Here is a 27,245-nt window from a genome sequence, read left to right on the forward strand (position 1 = left end):
TTTTGGAACTACATTTCCCATGATGCTTAACTACACTGCAGAGTGCATGAACATCACGGGAAATGTAGTTCCAAAACATCTGGGGTGCCAAGGTTCGCCATCACTGGCCTAGGCCATCTTTATGTAGAGCAACAAATGTATTTTTCAGATCCTCAGAGAGTTCTTTGCCATGAGGTGCCATGTTGAACTTCCAGTGACCAATATGAGAGAGTGAGAGCAATAACACCAAATGTAACACACCTGCTCCCCATTCACACCTGAGACCTTGTAAGACTATATGAGTCACATGACAACGGGGAGGGAAAATGGCTAATTGGGCCCAATTTGGAGATTTACACTTATGGGGTGTACTCACTTTTGTTGCCAGCGGTTCAGAAATTAATGGCTGTGTGTTGAGTTATTTTGAGGGGACAGCAAATTTCCACTGTTATACAAGCTGTACACTCACTACTTTACACTGTAGCAAAGTGACATTTCTTCAGTGTTGTCACATGAAAAGATAGAATAAAATATTTACAAAAATGTGGTGTGTACTCCCTTTTGTGAGATACTGTGTATCTGTCACAAGTAGTTGCCATTACTGAGTCACTTATCATATTGCTACATATACCCCTCACAAGTGGCTACCAAAATGTGGACCCCATGGCTTTTGTCACCGATAGCTCAGCTGCAGATTAGCTTGGCTGGATGACACTGGACGTTTTTGAGATTGGACTCTAGCCTCATGTTATGCTAAATAAATGAGCCTCAACTAAACCACTAACTGAACTAACTAAACAACAGGGGATTAGGCTTCATGTACACGGGACATTTGTAAACCTCTCCTGAACAGAGAAACATGACAGCTAGTAACCGATGGTTAAAATGTCCATTTTGCCGTGTTTACATGCCGCATTTAGCGATGTTGGTGTTTAGAAGAGTTTTTACATTGAAATATGGTCAGAAGTGTATCCCCATTGAAAACACCTATAAATGAAACACTTATAAACGTGTTATTGTTTTTAGACGTGTTTGCACGCTGTTTACAAGCCTTTGGCGCGTCAAATGCCAATAAACCTCTGTCCGAACGCATTTTTTAATTTATAAAAAAATGCCACTAAACTCAACTGCCTCTAAACGACTCAGTGTACACGGACAGATAAGATAACCTAGAGGAGAGTTCATGGACTGCTGGAAAAAAAACACCCAACTGCTCCTAAACGTCTGTTTATCAGCAGCAGTGTACATGAGGCCTTTAAGTGTTACTAAACCCAGGACTGTGCATTCACTAGATCTGGTCTCCGGTATTTTAGTAGACATAAACCGCTCAATATCTTTTCTCATCAGCTGTATATAGCAGTCTTCTATCAGTTCCTAATAAAGGTTGTAGGAGGAGTTTTCATTCAGCTGTCCTATCAGGATCCGGGACCCCTGGCCCTCTGTCTACACAGTGCTGATTGGTCCTGTGCTGATCTCATACACTTGATCAAGAACAAAGGGGGGAAAAAAAACCTCTCTAGAAATACACACCAAACTGAGCATGTGCAGCCTGACTCCAAAGGTTCTTTCTTATCTGAACCTGCTCATGAGTTAGTGGAAGAAGAGGGAGGATCTGTGCATACAGGATCAAACAGCCTTTTTACACAATGCAGAGGATTAACCCCTTGGGTTCCACAGCAAGTATAACAAGCATGCTGTACTGCATATACAGACTGATTTTACTGTTGTAGGTTTAGTAACACTTTCAGGAAGAAAAACAGGCGCCGCTGAGTGTATCATAAAAATTTATTACATGAAATTATATAGCAACTCGCATGGGAATTAGCTTGTGTCCATATTCCTGAATCGCTTCCTGTGTTAGTATGTCCGCATACCGACTGGCCCGCAGCCGGGTGATGACGATGCAGGAAGGACCGTGAAGGAGCTGGATCGGGTGGTGGCTGCGGTGAACCGCAAGCCTACCGGAAGCGACGCAACATGTTTCGGAGCATGCGTACTGGGCTACTGAGGAAGGAGCCCAGTACGCATGCTCCAAAACGCGTTACGTCACTTCCGGTAGGCTTGCGGTTCATAAATAATAAATTTTTATGCTACACTCAGCGGCGCCTGTTTTTCTTCCTGGTTTGGTCAGCGGGATTTCAGTCTTTTGCCTGCCAGAGCTGCCCTGAGTTACATCAGCACCTGTAGAGCTTAGCCTCCAGCAGTCCCTGATCGTCTCAATTTATCATCTGTTGCTGCACTGGGGTCCTTTCCCTTGGCACAAGCGCCCAACACCTCCCTTGCCTAGTAACACTTTAAGAGCTAGAGGAAGCATGAAATGCGTCAACCTGTTTGTAAAACGTATCAAGCTGTTCCTTCTTTCCCACACTGTGTGTTCTGTATATTGAGGTGTGCAGCTGTTCAGGGTATTTCTTCTAGATCACTGTGTGCAGTTGACAAGCTGGGTTGGCACCCTTGTGGAGAGATGGAGCAGTGTGTGAAATTGCATAGTAGAGTACAACTACCTGGAGCGGTGTTTCCAATACAAAGCACTTACAGCAAATCCCTGACTCATTCATTTAAAAAAACGTAAGGCTGGAGTTCTACCTTACATATAAAAAGAAGCTACAGACAATTCTGTATTACTATATATCCCTACTTATAACCCAACTCAAGATATAAGATTGGTATACAATTGTTCCTTACTCTGTAATACCATGACCAGATGGTACAAATCAGACCAACAGGCAAATTTCTTTTAAATGACAAAAATATATATATTTACATATATAGCTTTCTCTGTACACTAGGGAAGATAAGATTCCTTTACAAGGGATCGGCAACATTTTCATCACTGTGCTGTGCTTGGTTTTTCCTCTTCACTTGCCTTCGGGAAGACTTGAAATGAGTTGGGCTAGGCTGGGGGAAAGGGATAGGGGTGAGCTTGTTATGGGGCAGTCCTGGGGTTGGGGTAAAAGGAAGGCCAGTAGGAGAAGTGGTGGGACTGCTGACTGACGAGTAGCCGGAACTGTTGTCTGTGCCGATTATCAAGGGATGAAATGAGAGGTCTGGTTTTGCAGGTAGCAGCAGGTTTGTGGAGTCCTCATCACTGGAGTCCTGGCAATGATGCTCTTCCGGGAGGATCAGGGAGAGATCTAGGATGCCGCTGGGACAAGTGACTATAAGAACACAGATAAAACAAATTTGTAAAACTCAAAATTTTACAGATATTTTGGAATTTTTTTAAATACATTTTCACATTATGCTCCCATGTTGGGTAGCAATACCAGCCCACTAAAATGGGATATTGTATTATTGTCCTTCATATTTTTTCTTTCCTGGTGGCTCTACATAGACAGGGAAGCCAAACCGATTTACAGAGACACTGCCAACTGTCATGTGGCCCCTAAGGCCTCTTTCACACGGGCGTTCCGTATGTCCGTATATCACCCCATCCATTTGCAGGTGATATACGGAGATAATGCATGTCAATGGGATTGCGGATGTCAGCGGATAACCATCCGCTGACATCCGATTTGCGTCCTTTCAGTTCTGTTCCGTTTTTTTGAACGGAACAGAACCCTATTTTTCTTCTGTTTAAGAAACGGAAAGGACACAAAATCGGATGTCAGCGGTGTCATCCACTGACATCCGCAATCCCATAGACATACATTATGTCCGTATATCATCCGCAAAGGGATGGGATGATATGCGGACATACAGACCGGATGACACAAGTGTCATCCGTGTCCGTAAAAAAAAAAAAAAGTGCCGGAGCGGATCAAAATACAGTCTGCTCCATGTGAAAGAGGCCTTACTCAGGAGCTTTACTTCACATATGGGATGATTTACTAAAACTGAGTGCAAAATCTGGTGCAGCTGTGCATAGAAACCAATCGGCTTCCAGGTTTTTTTTTTGGGGTCAAATCCTAACCACTTCAGCTCCGGAAGATTTACCCCCCTTCATGACCAGACCATTTTTTGCGATACGGTACTGTGTTACTTTAACTGACAATTGCGCAGTTGTGGGAGGGCTATACCTAAACAAAATGTATGTCCTTTTTTCCCCACAAATACAGCTTTCTTTTGGTGGTATTTGATCACCTTTGGGATTTTTATTTTTTTTCCCCGCTATAAACAAAAAAAAGACCAACAATTTAAAAAATAAAATAAAATATAAATATATACAGTAAAACCTTGGCTTGAGAGTAACTTGGTTTGAGAGCGCTTTGCAATACAAGCACATTTTTAAAAAAAATTTTGACTTGATATACAAGCAATGTCTTGATATACAAGCAGCGTCATGTCACAACTGAGTATAAAAGAGAAGAGAGGCGCCTCTAAGTGTAGCAATATGGTTACATTTAATGAAGGTTCAATATTTAGCAGCTTACATGGTTGATGATTAAAACAGGCACATCCAAGTATGCAGGCATCCGGGGTAAAGCTTTCCACATAGACCATCCTCCGCACCGCCATCTTCATCACACCCTTCCACGCTGCGCTCCATGAGAGGTTCAAAGTCTCGCTTTCAGATCACTCTACTGCAGGGTAGTCTTCCCAATCACAATTGCAGACTGACATCGGTGAGAGCCAGTGGTTCAGAAGATGGTCTATGTGGACAGCTTTACCCCGGATGCCTGCATACTTAGGTGTGCCTCTTTAATCATCAACCATGCGAGTTGCTAAATGTTGTACCTTCATTAAATGTAACCATATTGCTACACTTAGAGGCGCCTCTCTTCTCTTTCATACTCTGTAGCTCCTGCTGGATTTTGCTTCTAATCCCCTTGTGGAGGCGCCATTTGTGGATGGACATTTTATGATGACACAACCTATCACATTGCTATAATCTTTGTATATAGACTATAAACTGAAAGACTTATGAATAAATAGTTGTGGAACGAATCATCTGAGTTTCCATTATTTCTTATGGGGAAATTCGCTTTGATATAAGAGTGCTTTGGATTACAAGCATGTTTCCGGAACGAATTATGCTCGCAATCCAAGGTTTTACTGTATATATATATACATTTATTTTTTTACATTTATCAATTTAGGCCAATATGTATTCTGCTACATATTTTTGATAAATTAAATCCCAATAAGCGTATATTGATTGGTTTGCATAAAAGTTACAGCATCTACAAAATGATAGGATATATTTATATATTTTGTTTTTTTTTTTTAAATAGTAACGGCAGAGATCAGCGAATTATAGTGGAACTGCAATATTGCGGTACTGACACTAAGTTAAACTTTTTTGGGGACCAGTGACACTAATACAGTGATCAGTGCTAAAAATATGCACTGTCACTATACTGACACTGGCAGGGAATGAATTAACATCAGGGACGATCAAAGGGTTAAAATGTGTGCCTAGGGAGTGTTTACTAAATGTGGGGGAGGTGCTTGTACTATGGGAAGGCTGAGCTATGTGGTTCCTGCTTAGCAGAAACACAAGATCACTACCTTCCCTTCTCACAGAACGGCGGTTTGCCTTGTTTACATAGGCAGACGACCGTTCTGCTTCTCTCCCAAACAATCGCTGGGCCGGCTGACATCGAGACCACCGGACCCACTCGTTGGCTCCTGCTGTGTCCAATCACAGTGGGAGCGGGTCACCAGCGGTGTGCGTGCGCGCCCCAGACCCGGAAGTACAGGATCACGTACAGGTATGTGACTTAATGCGCAAAGGAGCCCCCCAGTAAATGTATGTGGGGGCGGTCGGCAACAGGTTAAGGAGGTAGTAAACCGCAAGAAAAATTTCCCTGCAAAATAATAGCATAATGTGCTAGTAAGCATCACATACTAGCACATTATGAAAGACTTCCCTTAGAACAAAGCCCTCCAGCAGCCTGCTGTCACCACTGACAGGGCTTCCATCTAGACCTGGTCTTACTTCCAGGTTTGCCAGCTGCGGGCGGTTGATTGGCTCCCTCTTAATAGACAGCATGCCAGCTGCTTATATCTCCTAAACGGTGCATTTTTAGGTGATATTTACTGTGCCTACAGGGAAGCCTTATTTTAGGCTCTCCAATTATAGTAAATCAACCCCAACTATTGTGCTTGCTCTTTTTCCTGTAGTATTATTTCAGAGGATGGACATTTTATCCCAGGGCTCATGTCCCAGGTGTTTCAGTCACCCTGAGCAATTCAGCAAATGTTTAAAGCGTTAGTATCGCGCTTTTTTCCACTTTTAACTACAGGTAAGCCTATAATAAGGCTTACCTGTAGGTACAATAAATATCTCCTAAACCAGCACGGTTTAGGAGATATTTGCACTGCATGCGCTCGGTGGACCTTCAGCTTTCCTTGCCGGGAGCTTGCCGGAAAATGACGGCATCGCGGCTCTGGCCAATCACAGCGCCGGAGCCGCCGAACCCAGAAGAGATGCCGAGGGATCATGTCAGCTCCCACAGCAGTGTCCGGGGGTCCGTGTCGGGGCTTCGTTCCAAGGTAAGTAATTCATAATGCGATGCATACTAGCTCATTATGCCTTTGTCTTGCAGGGTTTTTTTTTAGGTTTACAACCGCTTTAATAGACACCTCATTTTGTTAAGCAAACGTTAGAAATGCAATTATAGTCTATTTCTATTTTACTAAATCTAAATTCTGACCTGTATAATTAAAACAAAATGTAAACTGACTGCATTAATGTGCAGAAGGTGGAAGGGAAGGAAAAAAAAAAGGAAAAATGTTTATATGTAGAACATCAAATTAACAACCGGTAGAGCCAGCTCATCCTGAGACACACCTTCACTTTACTACTAAAACATTGATGGTGGCACAGATAAATGAAATGCCAGGTTAAGCTCTTAAGCAGTCTTGGACTGTTGACCCGATCTGTTTAGCATGAAACTATGAAAAATGAGAAGCAGGCTTGCAGAGAAGAGATGTTTAAAGTGGACCTTCCCTCCCCTTCCTTAAAAGTCACATCAGCATGTAATTGCTGAATGCTGATGTGAAACTACCAAAGTGGAGAAGTTCCCCTTTGTAAAAATTAATGCACATCTTTTTGCAGGTAAAAAAAATATGCATTTTATATTTCTTTCATTAGGACCCTGTAAAGCATTGCACCCACATTCAGGAAATCTCAGGTGCGATCTCAGGTTCCTGCAGTGTAGCTGTCTGCTCATACCTCATACAGGCAAGCAGTTACTTAAAGAGATTGTAGAGGGCCTTTTTTTTTCTTTAATTTCCAATAGTTTTTATTAAAGTTTTACAGAGAGTAAACAAACTGTACAACAGTGCAATGTACGCTCAAAAGGCTTGGTCATATACCACAAAGATAGCTTAACAATCTCGAAAATAGAAGTCAAGGCTCAACTGACACAGATATTGCCGGTGTAGTACATGTAACAGAAACAGAATAATGCTAGGAATGGCAGCTCAAGTCAGGGTCAAGTCAGAACCCCGAGTCGGCCGCCAGGTTGGCCAGGGGCCCGAGCCGCGCCCCCCCCCCCCCGGCACCCCTCAAGGGAACATGCTGCGCCCCAGGAGGGAAGGCGGTCCCCGACCCCCGGCCTTGGCCCCCCTCCCCAAACTGAGGGGGGGGGGTACCGGCTCTCTGGCTGTGCACCGTATTGAATAAGAACAATAAAACGGGGAAAAAGAAGAGAAAAAAAAAAAGGAGAAAGAACAAAGCAAAAGTAGAGAAAGGTAGGAGTAAGCAGAGAGAAGGGGAGCAAAGAATAGAAGAAGGGGAAGAGAGAGGAGAGTCAAGTGGTCCTCAGGGACAATGCAAGCAGGGAAAAGGGAAATAGAAGGAGAATATGGTAGCGGTGGGTAAAAAGGGAAGGGGTCCGCGTCCAGGTCCGTCCACCCTCAGTAGATTACCCCGCCTCCCCCAGCTCCCGCAGGGGGCAACAGTACTCCCCCTTCACTGGGGGCCTGCCAAGTATCTGAGCCAAGGGTCCCACGTCTTATCAAATTGGCGCATTTTGTCGTTAAGTAGTGCCACCATCCGTTCATTTATCATGCCTTTTTTTTTCTTTAAAAAAAAAAACAAAAAAAAAAACAAACCTGTTCTACTTACCTGCTCTGTGCAGGTTGTGCACAGCGTCCCGGCTCCTCCTCTTCTCAGTCCCTCGCCAGCTCTCTTAGCTCCTCCCTCCTGTCAAATGCCCCCACAGCAAGCAGCTTGCTATGTTGGAAACCGAACAGAGCTGCAGCTCTGTGTATTCATTCAGACAGGGAACCGTAGTTCGGCCCCACCCCCTCTCTCCTGATTGGCCGACTCTGATTGACAGAAGTGGGAGACAATAGGGTCGCTGCTGTCTCTCAGCCAGCCAATCAGGAGAGAGAGTCCTGGATGGCTAAGGCACTCATGGACGCTAGAGGAAGATGGGGCTCAAGTATTAGGGGGGCTGAGGTACACAAAAGGTTTTTTATCTTAATGCATAGAATGTATTAAGATAAAAACCTTCTGCCTTTACAATCACTTTAATGACATCAATGAACTACCTAGAACACTCATCAGCACCCTGGTAGTCCATTGAGAACTACAAGCCGTCAGCTACAATGGCTGATGGTAGTTGTAGTTCCTCCATCAACTCTGAATAAATGATGCAGCAGTGCGGGCAAGCCCGGCAGTGTCTTTTTCAATATTGTGACAGCGGGTGTGTGAAGAAGATCCCCGTCCCGCAGTCACAATGGGGACTCAGTATCAGTAGCATGTTACACCTTGCATACGGGTATGACATGTTAGGAAAGATGACCTTATCCTTTAACACTGATGTCTTAAAATTGTTTTTTTTTTTTTTACACTTGTGCTTTTTGGTTTCCACTTCTTGGTATACCTGAAGGCAGCGGTGACATAGCCCTGGCTGCATGCCCCCCCCCGGAAGGAAATGTCACCACTGCCATCAACAAAATCACGTACCTAAACTGCGACATCTTGCAGTATTGTTATATTTGGCATGCGCAACATGAAGCGCATGATATGTGCCATACAGAATAATACTAATTTGCTGCTGGTATAAAAAGAAAAAAAATTTCTTCTGAGACCTTGTGGGAAGGTTTTTCTTTTAAATTTTAAACAGATGTATGTAACGTCGTATGCTGCATGTATGAGATGAGGCACACAACATCTTGTGCTTCATTTCATGCATTTGCAGTATTGAAACAATATCGGTGTCAATTTTCAAAATGGCAGCGCTTAGTGCCCAGACAGCACAGAAGCAGAAAACGAAAATGCCTTAAAGCGGTTGTATACTCCTGAAAAAAAAAAAAAAAAAAAAAAAAAGAAAACAACCCTCAGGACTAAGGCATAATGAGTTAGTATGCATCGCATACTAGCTCATTATGAAATACTTACCTTAGAACGAAGCCCTGACACGGTCGTCTGGACAATGCTGAGGGCGCTGACATGCTCCCTTGGCGTCTCTTCCTGGTTCGGCGGCTCCGGCGCTGTGAGTGGCTGGAGCCACGATGACGTCACTCCCGCGCATGTGCGCAGGAGTTTCACTTTACGGCAAGATCCGGCAAGGAGCTCTGAAGGTCTGCCGGACATTCAGAGCGCATACGCCGCTGACGTCAGCGGCTGCATGCAGGTTGAATACCGTGCAGGTTTAGGAGATATTCATTGTACCTACAGGTAAGCCTTATTATAGGCTTACCTGTAGGTAAATGTCAAATAGCGGAGCATACTACCGCTTTAAAACGAAGAAAAGTCACATGGGGTTAAAAAGTTTTACTTGTTTAATTATCCCCCATTACATATTATAGGTGGTTTATAGAGGGGGTCTTTTTTGAGCACACAGTTATTTCTTTCCAATTACAAAAAAATAAAGTATATCCATGTTTCATGTTACACCCGAAATTTGTGCAGAACATGAAACATGATCTTAAAAGTGGACTTCTTTTAGGCATTACGCAGTGCAAAAAGACAACGAAAACGAATGGATGTCAACCAATGTAGGTAGGTGATAAATACAGTGATCGCCAGCAGTTACTCCAACACAGCAAAGATTGAGAGGACAGTACACAACTGATCAAAATGTGGGTAATTCAGTATAAAGATATTTTAGAATTTTGATGCCAAACCCTCACAAGACTGTATGAGCCATTAGGACACTGGTCACACAAACAGTGCAGATAATTTGTCTAAGGACAAATAGAAGGAACTCACCATCACCTTCTCGTTCTCCCTCGCTTTCCCGATCCCCTTCATAGCCAGAACAAGAAGAATCGAGACTCCAGTCTAAGAAGTCTCCAAGTAGTGCTTCCTCCTGATTGGATAGTTCTGCAGTGGGTGTGGTCACAAAGCTGTCCCGATCTTCTTGCATGCTATCCTCTCTACGTCTGTAAAAAGTAAAGTCTAGTTACCAAACACATATTCCAGCCATTTTTAGCCAGTATTAACCCACACCATTGACAATTATGGCTCCTTCAGTCCACCTTCAGTCCTTACCTTTTTGTCTTGTTTCCGGCAGGAGAACACAGAAAGGGATGGACATCAGAGATGTTCGGTGTTGTTGTGGAGTTTTCAGAATCCTGGATGGAAATCCCAAGCAGAGCACACAACTGGCTGTAGTCCATCACCTGCTGACGACAGCAAATCACACTCTTACTTTAGCCAATATTCGCTATCAAAAAAGCAACCTGCAAGACCAGAGGGAGGATTCTGATCATTGTGTAATGCAAAATGAATATGTGAGGGGTTCTTTTGATGGACAGTGCTGAGAAAGCAAACAGCAGAGATCACCAACAATTCATTTTTAAAGCGTATCTAAACCCAAAAACAAAAATGTCATATTGTAACTCATCGGGTCCTTAAAGCGGAGCTCCACTCAAAAGTGGAAGTTCCGCTTTAAGTCCTCCTCTCCCCTGCTTCTGGTAAAGAAATGGCACTTTTGGGGAGCAGGGGGGACAGGTACTCGGCTTCCACTTACGCTCCGATTGTCTAGAAGACTACGGGGACCTTTCACAAGTCGCTGTGCTGCTTGTATGTGCAGTGGGCACCCGGCTGTAGAGAAGCAAGCGGTCAGAGCCGGGTGCCCACAGTTAACATGCTGGCGCTGGGGACAGACGAAAAGGAGGGGAGAAGGGCTGGGGTGAGCCCATCATTGGATTGTGGGACAGGCGAGTAGCTGTTTATTAAAAGTCAGCAGCCACGGTTTTTGTAGTTAATTTTTATACAGGAAACTCAAGCTCCTCTTTAAAGTGGATATTTACCCCAGAGAGACATCCCTCTTTTTCTAACCACCCATCCCCCCCCCCGGCCAGGATAGGGATGTCTTTTTTCTTTTCTCATTAAAAAAAAGTGCACCTCCCACCCCGCATGTCACTCACCTAGGCAAATGCCGGACAGGGTCCTCCCTTTGCCTCCTAGGATATGCGTGTCATATACCCCAGGAGGCACATCGCTTCATTCAGAAAGGAGAAGGGGGGTGGGCCTAGTGCCGCATCATCAGGAGGCACGTTGGCTAAAGAAGAAAGAGCCGGCAGGCCTACTGATGAGGTCATAGTCAGCATGGCAGTGCGGGACCAAGAGGTGGTGGAATACAAGAGGATCTCAGCAGGACAATGCTGCATCCTCTAAGTAGGTGAGTATCAGAAATGTGCCATCGGACAACCCGGTAAGTGGTGGGTAGTTTAGGGTTGGTGGCCTAGAGGTGGCGGAAGATACTAAATTTGGTGGCTGCATTCTTTTTCTTAAAATGTTTTTCCCTTTATTTTTACCAGGTAACCTTGCAAATAACAGAGATTTTGTCCCTGGTTGGCTACACTCATTCCTGCACTGTATATATGGTGCAGCCATGGTTGTCACCCAGGCTGGACTACAAACATGTCTACCCTTATTCATCTCAATTACATTTAGGGTGATAGGATAAGTAGTTCAACAAAACAAAAGCTAAAACTATTTTTGCGTTGTCTGTTCAGCTCACAGAAAACTACCAGACACTGCATTGCTGGCAAGGTCAACAGTTAATTAAACCCTTCTCAGGGTTGGTAACATACTTTGTGTCCAAGCAGCAGAAGGACGGTAAAATTATCAATTAGTACAAAGCCTTCTACTTCCTATTGTGTAATCCTGACAATGCCTTCATTACAGTATATAACAGTTTAAATAATTTAATGTTTACACTGAGCTCAGACAGGAGATAGGATGGCTTTACAGCCTCAATTCTACTCTTTGTGTTTCTAGGGCAGCATGACAGAATTTAAGTTAAAATCTGATTGTCTGCTAAATGCCCCTTTCACAAGGGCTCCTCCGCCAAGTAGAATCCACTTGCTCAAACGGAGGATCTCTCCACTGATCCTCGCTGAGTAAGCGGATGACAGGTCTGTGTCTGCTCCGCTATGCAGGGCGGACATGGACACAGTCCTGCTCTCCTCTATGGGCAATCGGATGGAAACGGACCACCTGTCAGTTTCCATCTGATCCGATAGACGGATGGGGAAAAAAGATCTCCAAACTGTTTTTGGCAAACAGGATGGAATTGGATGGCGGCGGGTTTCAGCAAACATGTGTCCACTGACTTCCCCCTCACCATAGAAAAGACTGGTCCGATCAGGTCCACCTGATAAACTGGCAGGCGGACCTGATCGGACAGCCTGTGTGAAAGGGGCCATAAGCAACAAAAACAGTTCATGGACTTTTGATCATAAGACCTTTCATTTCTTAGTCTCACCTTTTCAGTGCTGATGTGACCATAGAGGTCATTCTGAAACCTCTGCTTCACAGCAGTGAGGGACACTTGCCTGTAGTCTTTAGGTGCATCATCATGGAAGCTATGAGAAATGAGAAACATTTTATTATCACTGGTATAAAGTCTCTGATATCACAGACCTATAGACAATTCTAGCAAACCAGAGATTAGTCACTAGACAGATATGTTTACATGGGAAGGCAGCCAATGAGTGACTCATGTCTTAGTTATCTCAGTGTAGTTGATGTGCTACACTCACCATTTCTTGTGCAGGAGAAGAACGCAAGGGGTGAGATGTTCCAGCGTGAAGCCTGTACTTTCTACCAGCTGGGCAGGCCATGGAAGTGCTGCAGGAAAGACAGAAGGAGAGAACAGGATTAGCAAAAACTAAACCATGTCCCATATAAAAAATAAAAAAAATTATATATATATATATATATATATATATATATATACACATATATATATATATATACACATATATATATATATATATATATATATATATATATATATATATATATATATATATATATAATGGTGCTCTGTACAGATGAAATGTAGTTTTTCTTACATCAAGCAGACAGCACATTGCTGCACCCAGTGTTGTATTCTACTATTTTTACCAAAACAACTACATGAGCAGAGATTTTACAAAAGAGCAACCCTGCTGATACAGTTAGTCACGTGTGCGCTCATGGTAAAAATTTTGATGTTAATTATCTTAATTTACCTGACAAACATATCTCCTAAAGGCATATCCACTTGAGCCCTGGAAGGTTTTACCCCCTTCATTATCAGACCATTTTTTGCAATTCGGCACTGTGCCATTAGGTGGTAATTGAGCGGTCATGCAACGCTGTACCCAAACTAAATTGATATTTTTTTTCACACAAATATTGCTTTCTTTTGGTGGTATTTGACCACCACTGGGTTTATTTTTTATTATGTAAACTTAGGCTCCGTTCACATGTAGGCGTTTTGGGGCGTTTTTGGGGAGTTTTTCTGCTCTAGGATCAGCTCTCAAAACGCCCAACAAGACAAATTCTATTCATTTCAATGGCCCCTGTTCACATCTGAGCGTTTTGACGCTGTAAGCAAAACGCCCAACGCTCAAAAAAGTACATGAGCTTTTTTTTTGGGCAGATTACAGGCGTTTTCCATTGGTATCTATTCAATCAAAAAACGCCTGTAAATCGCGGTAAAAATCGCAATAAAAAACGCGCAAAAACGCTACGCTCAGGTGTGAATGTAGCCTAAAAGAGATTGAAAATTTTGAAAAAAAAAAGCACAATATTTATTTTGCGCTATAAAAAACATTCAGGCTACATTCACACCTGAGCGTAGCGTTTTCGCGCGTGATTTTACCGCTATTTTTACCGCGATTTACAGGCGTTTTTTTTGTGCAGGCGTTTTTAGATTGAATAGAGACCAATGGAAAACGCCTGTAATCTGCCCAAAAAGAAGCTCATGTACTTTTTTGAGCGTTGGGCGTTTTGCTTACAGCGTCAAAACGCTCAGATGTGAATAGGGGGCCATTGAAATTAATAGGATTTGTCTTGTTGGGCGTTTTGAGAGCTGATCCTAGAGCAGAAAAACTCCCCAAAAACGCCTACCTGTGAACAGAGCCTCAATAAAAAAAAAAAAAAAAAGGCAAAAATGTATTGCACTACATGTCTTTGGTTTGTTTGAGAGTTATAGCATCTACAAACGATGGGATATATACTGGAATTATTTATTTTTTAATGGTAGTACAGCGGCGATCAGAGATTTAGAGTGGGCCCCAGCATCAGTTAATGTCAGATTTCCCACTGCACTGACATCACCAGTGATACTAGTACAGTGATCAGTGTTACCTATGACACTGGATGGGATTGGGTTAACATTTAGGAGCAATTAAGTGATTAAAGCGGAGCTCCACCCAAAAGGGGAGCTAGGCCCCCACTCCTCTTGAATAATTGGTGCTTTTGAGGAGTGGGGGGAAGGGCCTAGCGGGTATACGATTAGGACAGGTACCCGCTTCCACTCACGCTCTGACCGCCTAGGCGATCGGAACCGGAAGTTCTCCTCCGTCCCTCCCTGCAATCTCCTGGGACACTGACAGGCCCCAGAATACTGCATCCACCATTCAAAATGCGCATCACTGCTCGCACCAGGGAATGAAGACTGCGGGTGAAACCAAGTGGGGTGAGCACACTGCTGGTTCGTGGGACAGGTAAAACGGAATTTTTGTAAAATCTTACCCTAAAATTCCTTTCTCTGAGTCCTCCGACAGTCGCCGCCCCTCATAAAGTCTTCACCAATGGGTATTGACTTCCGCTCCGCAGGAGTAGCTAGGCATAAGACTTGTTAGAAACAAAAGCTTTTAGCATAAACACACCCATGGGGGCTGTCCAACTGGTCAATACCCCCCTGCAGTAAGCCATCCCAACTCAGTTTGGTAGCATAGCAGTAAGTGTACAAGAAAAAGCCCCAAAAGAGGGGCGGGGACTGTCGGAGGACTCAGAGAAAGGAATTTTACGGTAAGATTTTACAAAAATTCAGTTTTCTCTTACGTCCTCCGACGGTCGCTGCCCCTCAAAGTCTTTACCAATGGGATGTCCCAAAGCAGTGTAGAGATGAGCAGTGGGAGACGCAACCGTAGAAAAGTACCCACATCAGAGAAAGGAACCTTACACACACAGTAAGAGAACCTTCTGGGCAACATAAAAGGCTCAACAGGAGCAACAACCCAGAAAAGAAAATATAAATCATAAGAAAAGATTAGAAGGCTGAGACTCTACTCCTAACGCTAGGCAGAGACAAACTGATTTTGGATGGCTTACTGCAGGGGGGGGGGGGTATTGACCAGTGGGACAGCCCCCATGGGTGTGTCTATGCTAAAAGCTTTTGTTTCTAACAAGTCTTATGCCTAGCTACTCCTGCGGAGCGGAAGTCAATACCCATTGCTGAAGACTTTATGAGGGGCGGTGACTGTCGGAGGACGTAAGAGAAATGGCTGTTTTTTTCAAAGTCAGCAGACTTTTTTTTTTTTTTTTTTTTTTACAGGAGACTGGAACTTCTCTTTAATTGTGTGCCTACAATGATTACTGTGTACTGTTTTTACTGAGCAATGTGCCGGTTTTTACAAGAGAAACAAACATTGTGTCGCTGCTGTCTGTGGAGTGCTCTGTGTTGTTTACAAACACAGAGCTCTTTTCTGTCATTCGCTCAGCCTATTAGCCGGTTTTGGCCATAAATATATTAGCCAGAACCCGCTGATCAGCTTATGTTGTAGCAAATGTGCTGGCGAGCCCCATACCTGAAGTGCTGGCTCTACGCTAAATCTGCGGTAAGCGGCTTGCAGGCCAATATGAATTCCATTTAAACAAATTCGGGACATACCGATAACACTAGATGAAGAATCGGCTCAAGTGAAGACATTGTGGGATCCCTGGCAAATGTCCTTATATTAAAAGTCAGTACAGTAATTTTAGCTGCTGACTTGATTTTTTCTGCAGAAGCCTGGAAAGCCTCTTTAAGGCTCGGTTCACATTTATGCGATGCGGGAAGGCTGCGAATTCGCAGCCTGTTCCCGCATCGCACACGCACCCCCGGCAGTTCACACTGCCATATGCGATCCGCTGGGGGTGTCAATGTAATCTTAACGACACCCCCAGTTTGATCGCATATCACAGTGCGATCGTGCAGTTCGCACAGGATCGGATCGCACAAGTGTGAACTGCTGTGCGATCCGATCCTGATGCGGCTGCAAAAATGCCTCCTGTGCGTGTTTGCTGCGGGTGCGATGCGAATTTAGCCATACAGTTTGTATGGCTAAACTCGCACCGCACAGCCGATCGCATGTAATGTCGGAGCAGTGCGCTCCGACATTACATGCGAACCCCGCACACGCACAAGTGTGAACCGGGGCTAAGAGGTAAAAAGAAATCCCTTTGCATTTAAAATGTGTATTTAGTTCAGATTTAAATATTTCAGTCATATTAACACTACACAATGCTATAAAAGAAAACACAAACTCCACATAGCCCTTTCAGTTTAATCTTCCTACAAAACTGAAATCCTAAGCAAACGCATTATTTGGCTAGGCTCCATTACAAGCTGTAGACTGTTTGCAATACAAAGCAGCATGGAGACAGAGATCCAGGGACAGTGCAGACCCACCATGTTTGTGCAGGATCCTGGCTAGCAGCAGGGCGCCAGCAGCAATCTGAGCCGGAGAATAAACAGAGAGCTCTGTGTAGAGCAGCGAGAGCTCAGAGATGAAGCTGCAGAGATGCATTGTGCTCCTGTCCACCGATACAATATGAAATAGAACATCCTTGTAGTCGATCACAGTGGGCACCTTAAAATACACAAAGCAGATTTAGATTAATGGTTTGTTTTTGAATCTGTAACTTTATTTGAGGTTATCCAAAGATATCTTGTCACTAAAAACAAAAACTCAGCTATAAGATAACTACAAAAATAAAACATTCTCCCAAGTGTTACTAAACCTAGGACCCTGCATTCACTATATCTGGTCTCCCACAGTACACAGAACATGAAAATGCAATTATTTTAGTAAATATAAAAAAAAAAAACAACTGCTAAATACCCTTTTGTGTGAAAAATAAAAAATACATTTATTTCTGTTAGGCCCCTTTCACACATACGGTCCGTTCAGATCCGCCTGTCAGTTTTTCAGGCGGATCTGAACGGATGCTCCATGCATCTCTATGGGGCAGCGGATGTCAGCGGAGACATGTCCGCTGACATCCGATCCTGTCTGTCAAATCCGGACGGATGGAAACCCTATTTTCCATCCGTCTGGCGGATCGGATGAGAACGGACAGGCGCTCCGTTCTCACCCGATTCCCCATAGAGGACAGCAGGGATCTGACAGCTCCATCTTCGCACACAGAGCGGAGACGGAGCTGTCACCCGCCTGCTCAGCAGGGATCGGCGGATCGATCCACGCTGAGAAAAACAGAGTACGTCGGCGGAACGGACATTGGTGAAAGGGGCCTAATGTTTAAAAAAAATTAAACTTCATTAAATTATGTCATAATCAGTTTGGACAATAATCACATCAGGAACTCTATGAGCTCACCATCAATGGCTTTGTTCCTTCAGAAACAGAAGTAATCTTCCCCACCTCTAATACAAGGGCCTTTTTATCAGCATAGAGCCAGGCAAAGACACTGATAAAGGTAATCCCTAGCCTCTACCTTCTGTACACAAGACATTGTAATGATTCAGAGAATAATAAAAGCAGACAAGGGTCAGAATGTGCAATAAAAAGGAGCAGACCGTGGTCAGCAGTAAAACTATTTTAAACAATTCCTTTTATTTAACATATACTGGATAAAGCAATAAAAAGGCATACTGGCCAATCAGAAATCCCACAAAAAAACACAAAATACTAAAACCTGATGGAGCACTGCTGAAATTAACATTTCTCTAAACTGCTTGCAAAAGTATCTAAAGTATAGCCGGAGGTGGTGGAGAAAAAACTGAATCCTATAAGAAAGCTTTTCTCAACCTTTTCAACACAGAAAAACCCTTAAAATAACTTTCCGGTCTCAGAGAACCCCTTCTAAACATTACTTTATCTACAACTCGTGACACATTAGTGTCCTTACACTTGTGGTCTTTGGGAAAAATGCCCTCCCTTACAGATAGCTAAAAAGATCAATGGTGTCAGTGGGAACTTCTCTAAAGGAAGAAATTGCTCAAGAAACCCCTGGCAACCTCTGGAGCTACCCGAGTAGAGAAATCCTGCTATACGCAATTGGTTGTATTTCAAGGCTTTGTTGCAATAATATATTACTAGGTGATGCTGCTTCAGGTTAAAGAGAATTTTCTGTGTTGTATTCAAGGCTACAAATTATTTTGATGCAAACTATTTTTGAAGTGAACATGGATTCTTCCATTCATTTCAAGGTAACAGGTTCACTTGTAGCCTCCTCTACTGCCGATACTAGCTTTTCCCACACTCCCTTAGCAGTCCAAACCTCCACCATAGCCAAGTGAAGTGCCTGAGACTTCTAGGAAGACATAACATTTCTTCCTCCCTTGATGCAACTCTAGGTAGCCAAAATTGCAGGTCTAAGCATGATCAATTGAGGCTTTGGGGAACTCAAAGCGGTTGTATACTCAAAAAAAAAAAACAAAAAACAAAAAAACCCTGCAGGAGAAAAGGCATAATGAGCTAGTATGCATCCCATACTAGCTCATTATGAAATACCTTAAAACGGAGCCCCAACACGGTCGCCCGGACACCGCTGAGGGAGCTGTCATGTTCCCTCTGCGTCTCTTCTGGGTTCGGCAGCTCCAGCGCTGTGAGTGGCCGGAGCCGCGATGACGTCACTCCCGCGCGCATGCATTACTTTCCGGCAGGGAGCCGGCAAAAAGCTCTGAAGGTCTGCCGGACCTTCAGAGTGCATGCGCCGCTGGTGTCAGCAGCTGCATGCAGGGCAAATATCTCCTAAACCGTGCAGGTTTAGGAGATGTTCATTTTACCAACAGGTAAGCCTTATCATAGGCTTACCTGTAGGTAGAAGTTTAATGATGGAGTATACTACCGCTTTAAGCAGGCCATACATGGATTGAAATTCAGCAGGGACCAGGCTGAGATTCGATCCATGTATGGGCAGGCTGACTGTACCCAAGTCGATCAATCAACTTGGGTTCAATCAGACTGTTGAATTTTTTACATTTGATTGCTGATGGGGGCTATGGCCGCTAGCAGTAATCATTGTGTTCTGGCCAGGAAGTCTCCCCGCTGATGGGGAAATGGTATATTTCATATTTCTTTATTACGGTTGGCTCACAATACCGAATAATGAATTCTAAACCTGGCTAAGAGGCCATACAGGACAAAGTCTGGTTACCTTAGCTGACTCATACCAAAGGAATCTCACTGTAAACTGACCAAGTCCTTAAAAGTTCATACTGCTCCAAGGGGGATGGGTTGGCCATTTCCTTACATTCAAGTCCTCTACAGTATATAACACACACAGCTTGTAATAACAGGCGCACATCAGAGCTTGCAATCATGCATGCATCTGTGATCACCTGTGTGCCACGCTGCGAGAACAGGTGGGATTCCATGGCGGAAACCGCATCTGTAGTTATGTATTCTTGTTATATTTTCTAACATTATCTGGCCTTACTTTTATTAAATGTTATACTTGTAGTATTTGTGTGATCTCTCTTTGCACATATCGAATACAACCCCAAAAACAAACTATCACATGACTATGACACTATCACATGACCATGACAAAATACTAGTGTCCCCCACACAGGCAGAACACAACACTACTGAGGGAGACATTCCCCCCTATCAACACTGACTGTGAAAGAAAACTTTTTTTCTGCCTAGTGTCCTACTCCTGCAGGGGGCAGTATAACCCTACAGATATGCATCAGGAACTGCGTCTGTCAATGAACGATAGAGAAATAGGAGTCATCTATGGGTTGCTTTAACCTAGTGTAAGCTCTGAACAGGCCAACGTGGAGCTTACACAGGGCTCAGTTTTGTGAACAGGGTGGGGAGGGGAAAGAAAAAAAAATAGAAGAGAGAGCACCTACCCTAATCTTCCCCTCCAGTGCAGAGATGATCTCTCCCATCATTCGTACCAGGTCCTCGTATTTATAAGTGTTATCAGTGAGCCATACAGCTTCTCGGATGGTTAGGATCTCTTTACTAATGAACCTGTAAAATGATTGGAATATTGTCAGTACTGTTTCAGATAAGTTATCTTACAGTAGTAGAAGTATCTGTCCTCCAATTGATAAGGCAGATAAGATGTCAAACACTCACCGCGTGCAGATCACCATACAGGCAATGCCCACTAGCTGCAGGCGTGCTCGGGGTACACTACGTAGCTTCAAGTACCGATCTACCAACCCTACAGTCATATGTAGACACAGGCTAGAGAAATCTTTCATGGTTGCCACTTCTACCAGCCAGTCTATAAGGATATACCTGGAGAATAGAGAGTAAGCAGTCAGAAACAGGTATATACGAACAACCACATCTTTAATGAAAATAATAACCAACACCTGGCTCAAGTTCAAAAACCTTGAAACTATTATATTGATACAGTACATGCCTAAGGTAAAGTATGTGACATCCTGTACAAAAGGAAACATGGTGAGGGGAAGGGCGGAATCTGCAGTGTTCTAAGGAGAAGCACATCTCTTTATACTGTATGTGTATTCTCTTTGCTTATCGGATCATGAGCAAGCCAAGGCAGCACACACACATACATCTAAATGGATGGTTTTGCACAGAGCAGCCCAGATCCTCCTCTTCTTAGTCCCTTGCCGGTGCTCCTGGCCCCTCCCTTCTGCCCCCACAGCACGCAGCTCGCTATGAGGGCACCAGAGCTGAGCCGCTACTCTTGTGTGTCCATTCAGACATGGAGCTTTGGATCAGTCCCACCCCCTCTTTCTCCTCATTGGCTCACTGACTTTGATTTATAGCAGCATGAGCCAATGGCGCCCACTTCTGTCTCAGCCAATGAGGAGGGAGAGTCTCAGTACTTTGTGGCTTTCGACATCATCACTAGATAGAGATGGGGCTCAGGTAAGTATTAGGAGGCTGCTGCACACAGAAGGTTTTTATCTTAATGCATAAAATGAATTAAGAAAAAACCTTCTGCCTTTAGAACCACTTTAAAGTGGTTCTAAAGCCTAAAGGTTTTTTTTTTTAATAAACTTTAATGCATTCTATACATTAGGGTAAAAAAAAAAGAAAAACCTTCTGTGCTGCAGGACCCCCCCCCCCCCCCACACATACTTACCTGAGCCTGATCTCAATTCAGCACTGTGAATGAAAGCAGAGGCTCTCTCCCTTCTCACTGGGCAGATTGATAGCAGCAAAAGCCATTGGCTTCCGCTGCTCTGAATAAATTCTGGTAATTAGGGTGGGTGGAGATGGGTGGAGGGGCTGAGTTGCAGAGCGGGGCTCAGGAACTAGCCAACACGAGTGCCCCCATAGAAAGTGGTTTTCTATGGGGGCACCCGCTGAGGAGGATGAGCCAGGAGCGCCAGAAGAGGATTGGGGCTGCTCTATGTAAAACCATTGTAAAAAAAAAAAATATGATGCTTTAATATCACTTTAATTTGGATAAAAGGAGCAGAAAAAATGCAGCATTAAGAGGCTTCTGAATTCAACATTTCTAGGAGTGTCACATTCCTGGTCCCCCTGCTGTGGGCTATGGTTCCACCTGCCAGTCCCTACTGAACAAAATTATGTAGGTGCCTGGAGGATGAACCATGGCATGCAGTGAAGGACCAGAAATCCTAAACTCCTAGACGTGTTGGATTCAGAAGATTCTTCAAACAGCCAGTTCTCTACAGCGCAGCAGCATTCTGCGGCATGGGCACTGGAAAGGTATTAGTAGATACACATATGCCTACAATCTTTTAAACCTAGGATATTGACAAGCCATTGTCCATCCCTGGGTCTACTTTAGCAAGCACTATAGTAAACCTCAAATATTTTTGGGATTTTACCTCACACTGGAAGAGTATTAAATGTCGTCTTTACATGAGCCACTTTTGTGACCATATAACCAAATTCAAACTTTCAGACAAATCTGTTGATATGGAATGACTTCCACTATCAAGTTCACTCTACAAAGTGTTAAAGCTAAACTCCAGGGAAATTTAAAAACTCCCCATTACAGTTAAGCCCCCACCCACACTGCAAGGGTTGAATGTTCATTTTGTCTATGGGAATAAAAAGTTTTAAATCCCTTATCACCTGCTCCCGCAGGCTCCTCCTATTCATGTGACTACGTATCGATACCTGATGCCACCCTTGTAGTTCTGACACATGTGAACTCAGAGGGAGGCGTCGGGAGTAGTGCAGAAGAGAGCAAGAGGTGAATAAAGGGACTTCCAATGGCAGCGCTAATCACAGACTGTGGAAGCGAGCACAGAGCTCGAACACATGGTTGGATAAGGAGGTGAGATCCAATGATGGGTCTGTGTAAGGCAGCAGCGTGATGCAGAGTGCCGGAGCATTGTGTGTGTAATCCAGGGGGGCGGCAGAAAGCCAGAGCATTGAGTTTAGTGGTCCGTGAGGTCCGAAAGGTTGGCAACCACTGCCCTAGACAAAAAGGTCAGAATTTAAACTTTAAAAAGGTAGTTATTACAATTTCCCCAGAGTTCAGCTTTAAAAAGAAAACCACCTTGAGTTGATAAAATAAGAGCGCACCATTCATGTCACAGTGTAGTAGAAGTTGTAGCATTTACCGCATAGTGTCATTCATCCCCTTCTGCTTGGTGAAAATGCTGGCCTTGCTGATGGGAACAGAGGACTGGAAGACTTGTGAGACCAGTTCAGAAGCCGCCCTGTACTCCTGCCCCATCTGATTCTTGTTACCAGAGGACTTAGCCAGGGAAATCTAAACATGAAGAGAATGGTGCCATTTAGTGCAATCATTTAGAAAATATCCCATAGTAAGCAAGCATGCCTCTGAAAATTCCTCATCTTTCTAACAAATCTCAAATATTTTATCTACAAAACAGTATTTGAGGAAACAATGTTTACATTAATCAATCATAAGACTGAAATAAATGTATTTAAAACCAAAAAAGGGTAAAGTTCCGCTTTAAGTCCTCCTTTCCCCCTCCTCTGCCACATTTGGCGCATCATTTTCTTTTTTAGGGGTGCACTTACCTGGTTTTGACAGGTACCCACTCCCACTTGGATTTCCTAGGCAATCAAAGCTGATGTTCTCCTCTCCTCCTCATCACAGGTCCCAGAAGACTGCTGGACCATTTGCAAAGTGCAGCGCAGTTCATTCATTCACAGTAGGCAGCCAGCTGTGAAGCCACAAGCAGCACAGCCGGCTGCCCACAGTGAAAATGCCGGCACCTGGAACCTGAAGACTAGTGAACTAGTCTGGGTGAGGATGGCGCTAGATCCCTGGACAGGCAAGTTTCCTGTTATTATAAGACTTGTAGCTGCTTACTTTTTATATTTTTCCCCCCAGAGCAAAGAACCTCTTTAAATCTGAAGAGTAGATATGGCACTTTTTACACAGTTATATTGGTCCAGCTTGTGCCATACCTGTGGGATCCCTGTGGAAAGCTTGAAAATCACCACACTAGGCACCGCTACTTCAGGAATCTCCAAAAGAGTCTGGATCTTGTGCCGAGCGGCTGCCCTGTTGCTTACTGAACACAAGAGGTCACTTACTTGGCACAGGTGCCATTCAGAGAACAACTTGCCTTGTTTAATGAATGCAAAAGTGTTCTATGATCGGTAGAGATTATGTTGTCACCACCCCGCTTCTCCACCTTGTCCAACCCATGTTCCCTGAATGGCGCCCAGGCCAAGTGAACGACCTCCTGTATTCTCAATGAAGTTTTTCAGCATAGGATCTGGAAGTAAATGGAGATAACTGTAGTATTGGGGATTTCCATCTTCCACTGGGATCCCATAGGTATGGCACATACATACTTACATTGGTCCAACCTGGCCCAATAAAACTATGTAAAAAGTAGGGATCGACTGATATCGGTTTTTCGTTGCTGATACCAATATTTTGGCCATTGCATATCGGTTATCGGCTGATATTGGCCGATATTTTCATACATTTAAAATTTCTTATTTTTTTTTTTACTTGACAGGTACTCTTGTGGAGGGATCTGGGGGTCTAAAAGACCCCAAACCCCTCCTCTGCACTTAAAAGCATTCAAAACGCCAAGTTTGGCTGTTTTGAATGCTGTCATTTTTTTTAATCTGGCGCCAGACAGTACCCGGAAGTGATGTCGTGACATCATTTCATTGCTTATATCTTTAAATTTGTACATATGTGAGTGGCATATTCAATAACATTTGTAAATGGAATTATGCAATGTGACATAATTTTACCCTTACATGAGCAATATTTGGAATATCGGCAATATCAGCCAGTTCCGGGGCCAATACAGATATATGGGCAAAAGTCAATATCGGATTTGCCGACAATCGGTCGATCCCTAGAAAAAGTGACACACTTAAACTTCATCTTTAAATGTATTTAATTTAAATCTTTGTGTAATGCAAAAAAAAAAAAAAAAAATTATAAAGTCTATCCATGTAAAGCTTGACTCAAATTTTTACTGTGATACCACCATGCTAGGTCTGTCTTTTTTCCTCCCCCACATTTTTATGTCTTCTCTAATAAATGAAAATAGTGCAAGAAATATTCATATATTAAAAAAACAACATACAAATCTTAAAAAAAAAAAAAATATAAGAGAAAGTCCAAAATAAATTTACATAAAAAGTTCATAAAATCCCAGGTGGTGCAAAGTGGAGTCTCTAGATTGAACATGCAGGTAACATATAATGTGCAGCACCTCCACCATACACACAGATGGCCGTTCACCTTCGGACCATGACCCCCTGAACCAACAGGACGGTCAAACAAGCATTCCCATGGGTACCCACTGACGAAGTCCTGCCTAGGATGTAACGTGTGTGGGGGAAGGAGCCACACATGACATTACCCAAGCCACTATATTGGATTATATGTATATACACAGAACTCTCATTTGTGCACATGTGACAAGTGCCAGAATTGTGGCTTTATGTTTTTTGAATAAATGATTATATAATACAGAGAGAGCACTAGCCTCCATTTGTTTTTATATCGCTATATACAGATACAGAGGATTCCGCTATACAGAGGAATGGCTGTCTCGGATCCACTCAGACCAATGGGAGACTATTAGATCCCTCAATGGGAATGCTTGTTTGACCATCCTGTTGGTTTAGGGGGTCATGGTTCTAAGGTGAGAGACCATCTGTGTGTATGTTGGAGGTGCTGCACATTATACGACACCTACATGTTCAATCTAAAAAGACACCACTTTGCACCATCTGGGATCTTTTTTATGAACTTATGATGGAAATTTATTCTGGACTCTCTTATATTATATTATATATATATATATATATATATATATATATTTTTTTTTTTTTTTTTTTTTTTAAGGTTTATATGTTTTTTAATATTTTTAATATGGTATGTGGAGGTGTTGGGTAATTGGCCTTGTGTTCAGCTGCAATTATTAGTATTATTAATATTCAGGATTGTTTGCGCTGAGTACAGTATTTTTAGTTTATGTCTTCTCTTACCTGTGCATCCCAGCAACCCCGAACTGCAAAATCCCGCAACTGCCGGAGGCTTTGTAGGTACCTTCCAGGGTCAGATGTCTAGTAGGGGAAATAAGATATAAACAAAATATAAGAAAAGGAAAATATATGTTTTTGTGTATTAAAGAAAACCTTAGCTGTTGCAATTTTTTAGATTTCAAATTGGTTGTCCCATCAATATAAATTTTACTCACAGCAGTTTTGTGCCTGGATTCCCATAGGAGGAAGGAACTGTGCAGGCAGCCCTGAGCAGCAGATGCCTCCAGCATTCCTAGAGCTTCTTTCTTCCGGTCCTCATCCTATCACAAGAACATTAATAATTGTTAGTGTGTGCAATATATTGTGTGTGCGTGGTCTGTCCAGGGATTGCAGCACATATGTGCTTCACCATATTTGGAGCTGCTCTATACATATGTGGATGATAACAACCTCATGCATTCTGGAATTTGTGCAGCTGCTCATAGGGACGTCTGGCATTTTTTTTTGGCCTCTAAACTCCCCTTTATGTTATCCTATTTGTCCATGCACATATAGGCAGTTAGCAGCGTTAAGTGGCAGGGCTTTTAGAGATGCAATTAAAAAAAAAAAAAAAAAACGTTACAAGTGTGTCCAGGAGCAGCAGTTTTGTCGGAACAAAACACTTGAGGCGTAGAAACATATGTTAACACTAGACATGTTTAGCGCTTGAGTGTAAATTTGCTTTAATGGCCAGAATAAATTATTATTATGCCCTGACTTTGTCAGGCATGCAAGCACGCGGGGGCCATACAAACTACTGAGTACCATTTTGAGTTGCTGCAATGAAATTTCAGCAAACTAGACTAGCCTGCTGCATCATTTTTTCATTTTGATTTTCAGGTCTTTGAATTCAGCCTTCTGTAGGTTGATCATTTTTATCAAATGATGTGGTATCCTTTCGTTCCTAACACATTACCCAGTCCATATCCGTATAGATATCCAGCATAATGTTTTTCCCTATTGATGTGCTTTCAAAGTGTTCCTTTAATTTTTTTGAGCAGTGTAATAAAACACCCTCAGTGATCCATTTAACAGACAAAAAAAGAGCAAAAGAAAAGTTTATTGTTAGGGTTTATTCACCCTTTAGGTTGTGCTGCAATACCACAAATTCACCAGTAGGTGCTCCTGCAGGCAAAGCCTAGAACGACAGATACTGGTAATTATTTATCTGCGACTTTTTCCATTTTTGACACATTTCATTTTTTTTTTTGCAAATTTGCCATCTTATTTGTCACAACATTTCACACAGATTTACTGCCACAAAAATGTAGACAATAAAGCCCCTTCCTTCCTCAACACTAAACAACTTGAACAAAATTAATTATAGGACAAGCCTGGTGACTTGTTAGGCTGGCTTCTTACCTCAAAAAGGCTTAGGACCTTTGCCAGACAATACTGTATAGATCCCTGGAGACCCTTAAACATAGAAAGAAACATTTATTACCCCTTACATATTATTGGGA

At 43.1% G+C, this 27,245-nt stretch overlaps 2 protein-coding genes across 3 annotated transcripts in view; both read right to left on the bottom strand.

Moving 5' to 3' along the window:
* The window catches only part of ABCA3 (ATP binding cassette subfamily A member 3), an 899,850-nt gene that overhangs the window by 166,770 nt on the left and 705,835 nt on the right, over window positions 1-27,245 (bottom strand). The gene's annotated exons all lie outside the window — the stretch shown is intronic.
* On the bottom strand, window positions 2,711-27,193 carry CCNF (cyclin F). Of its 2 annotated transcripts, none has more exons than XM_082262141.1 (12): window positions 27,145-27,193; window positions 25,959-26,063; window positions 25,747-25,824; window positions 22,869-23,020; window positions 20,425-20,589; window positions 20,193-20,316; window positions 16,779-16,959; window positions 12,874-12,961; window positions 12,597-12,696; window positions 10,373-10,503; window positions 10,091-10,263; window positions 2,711-3,137 (listed from the first exon to the last, which is right to left on the bottom strand). In XM_082262141.1, exons 2-12 carry the CDS (start codon window positions 26,031-26,033, stop codon window positions 2,785-2,787), a joined length of 1,620 nt encoding a protein of 539 aa, XP_082118267.1. In that variant the 5' UTR covers window positions 26,034-26,063; window positions 27,145-27,193; the 3' UTR covers window positions 2,711-2,784. The 2 variants fall into 2 exon arrangements, with proteins under 2 accessions (XP_082118267.1, XP_082118266.1); XM_082262140.1 differs by having other exon boundaries at window positions 10,373-10,506.

The sequence above is a fragment of the Pelophylax lessonae genome (assembly GCF_965119305.1).
Source record: "Pelophylax lessonae genome assembly, chromosome: 6".
Classification (NCBI taxonomy): Eukaryota; Metazoa; Chordata; class Amphibia; order Anura; family Ranidae; genus Pelophylax; species Pelophylax lessonae.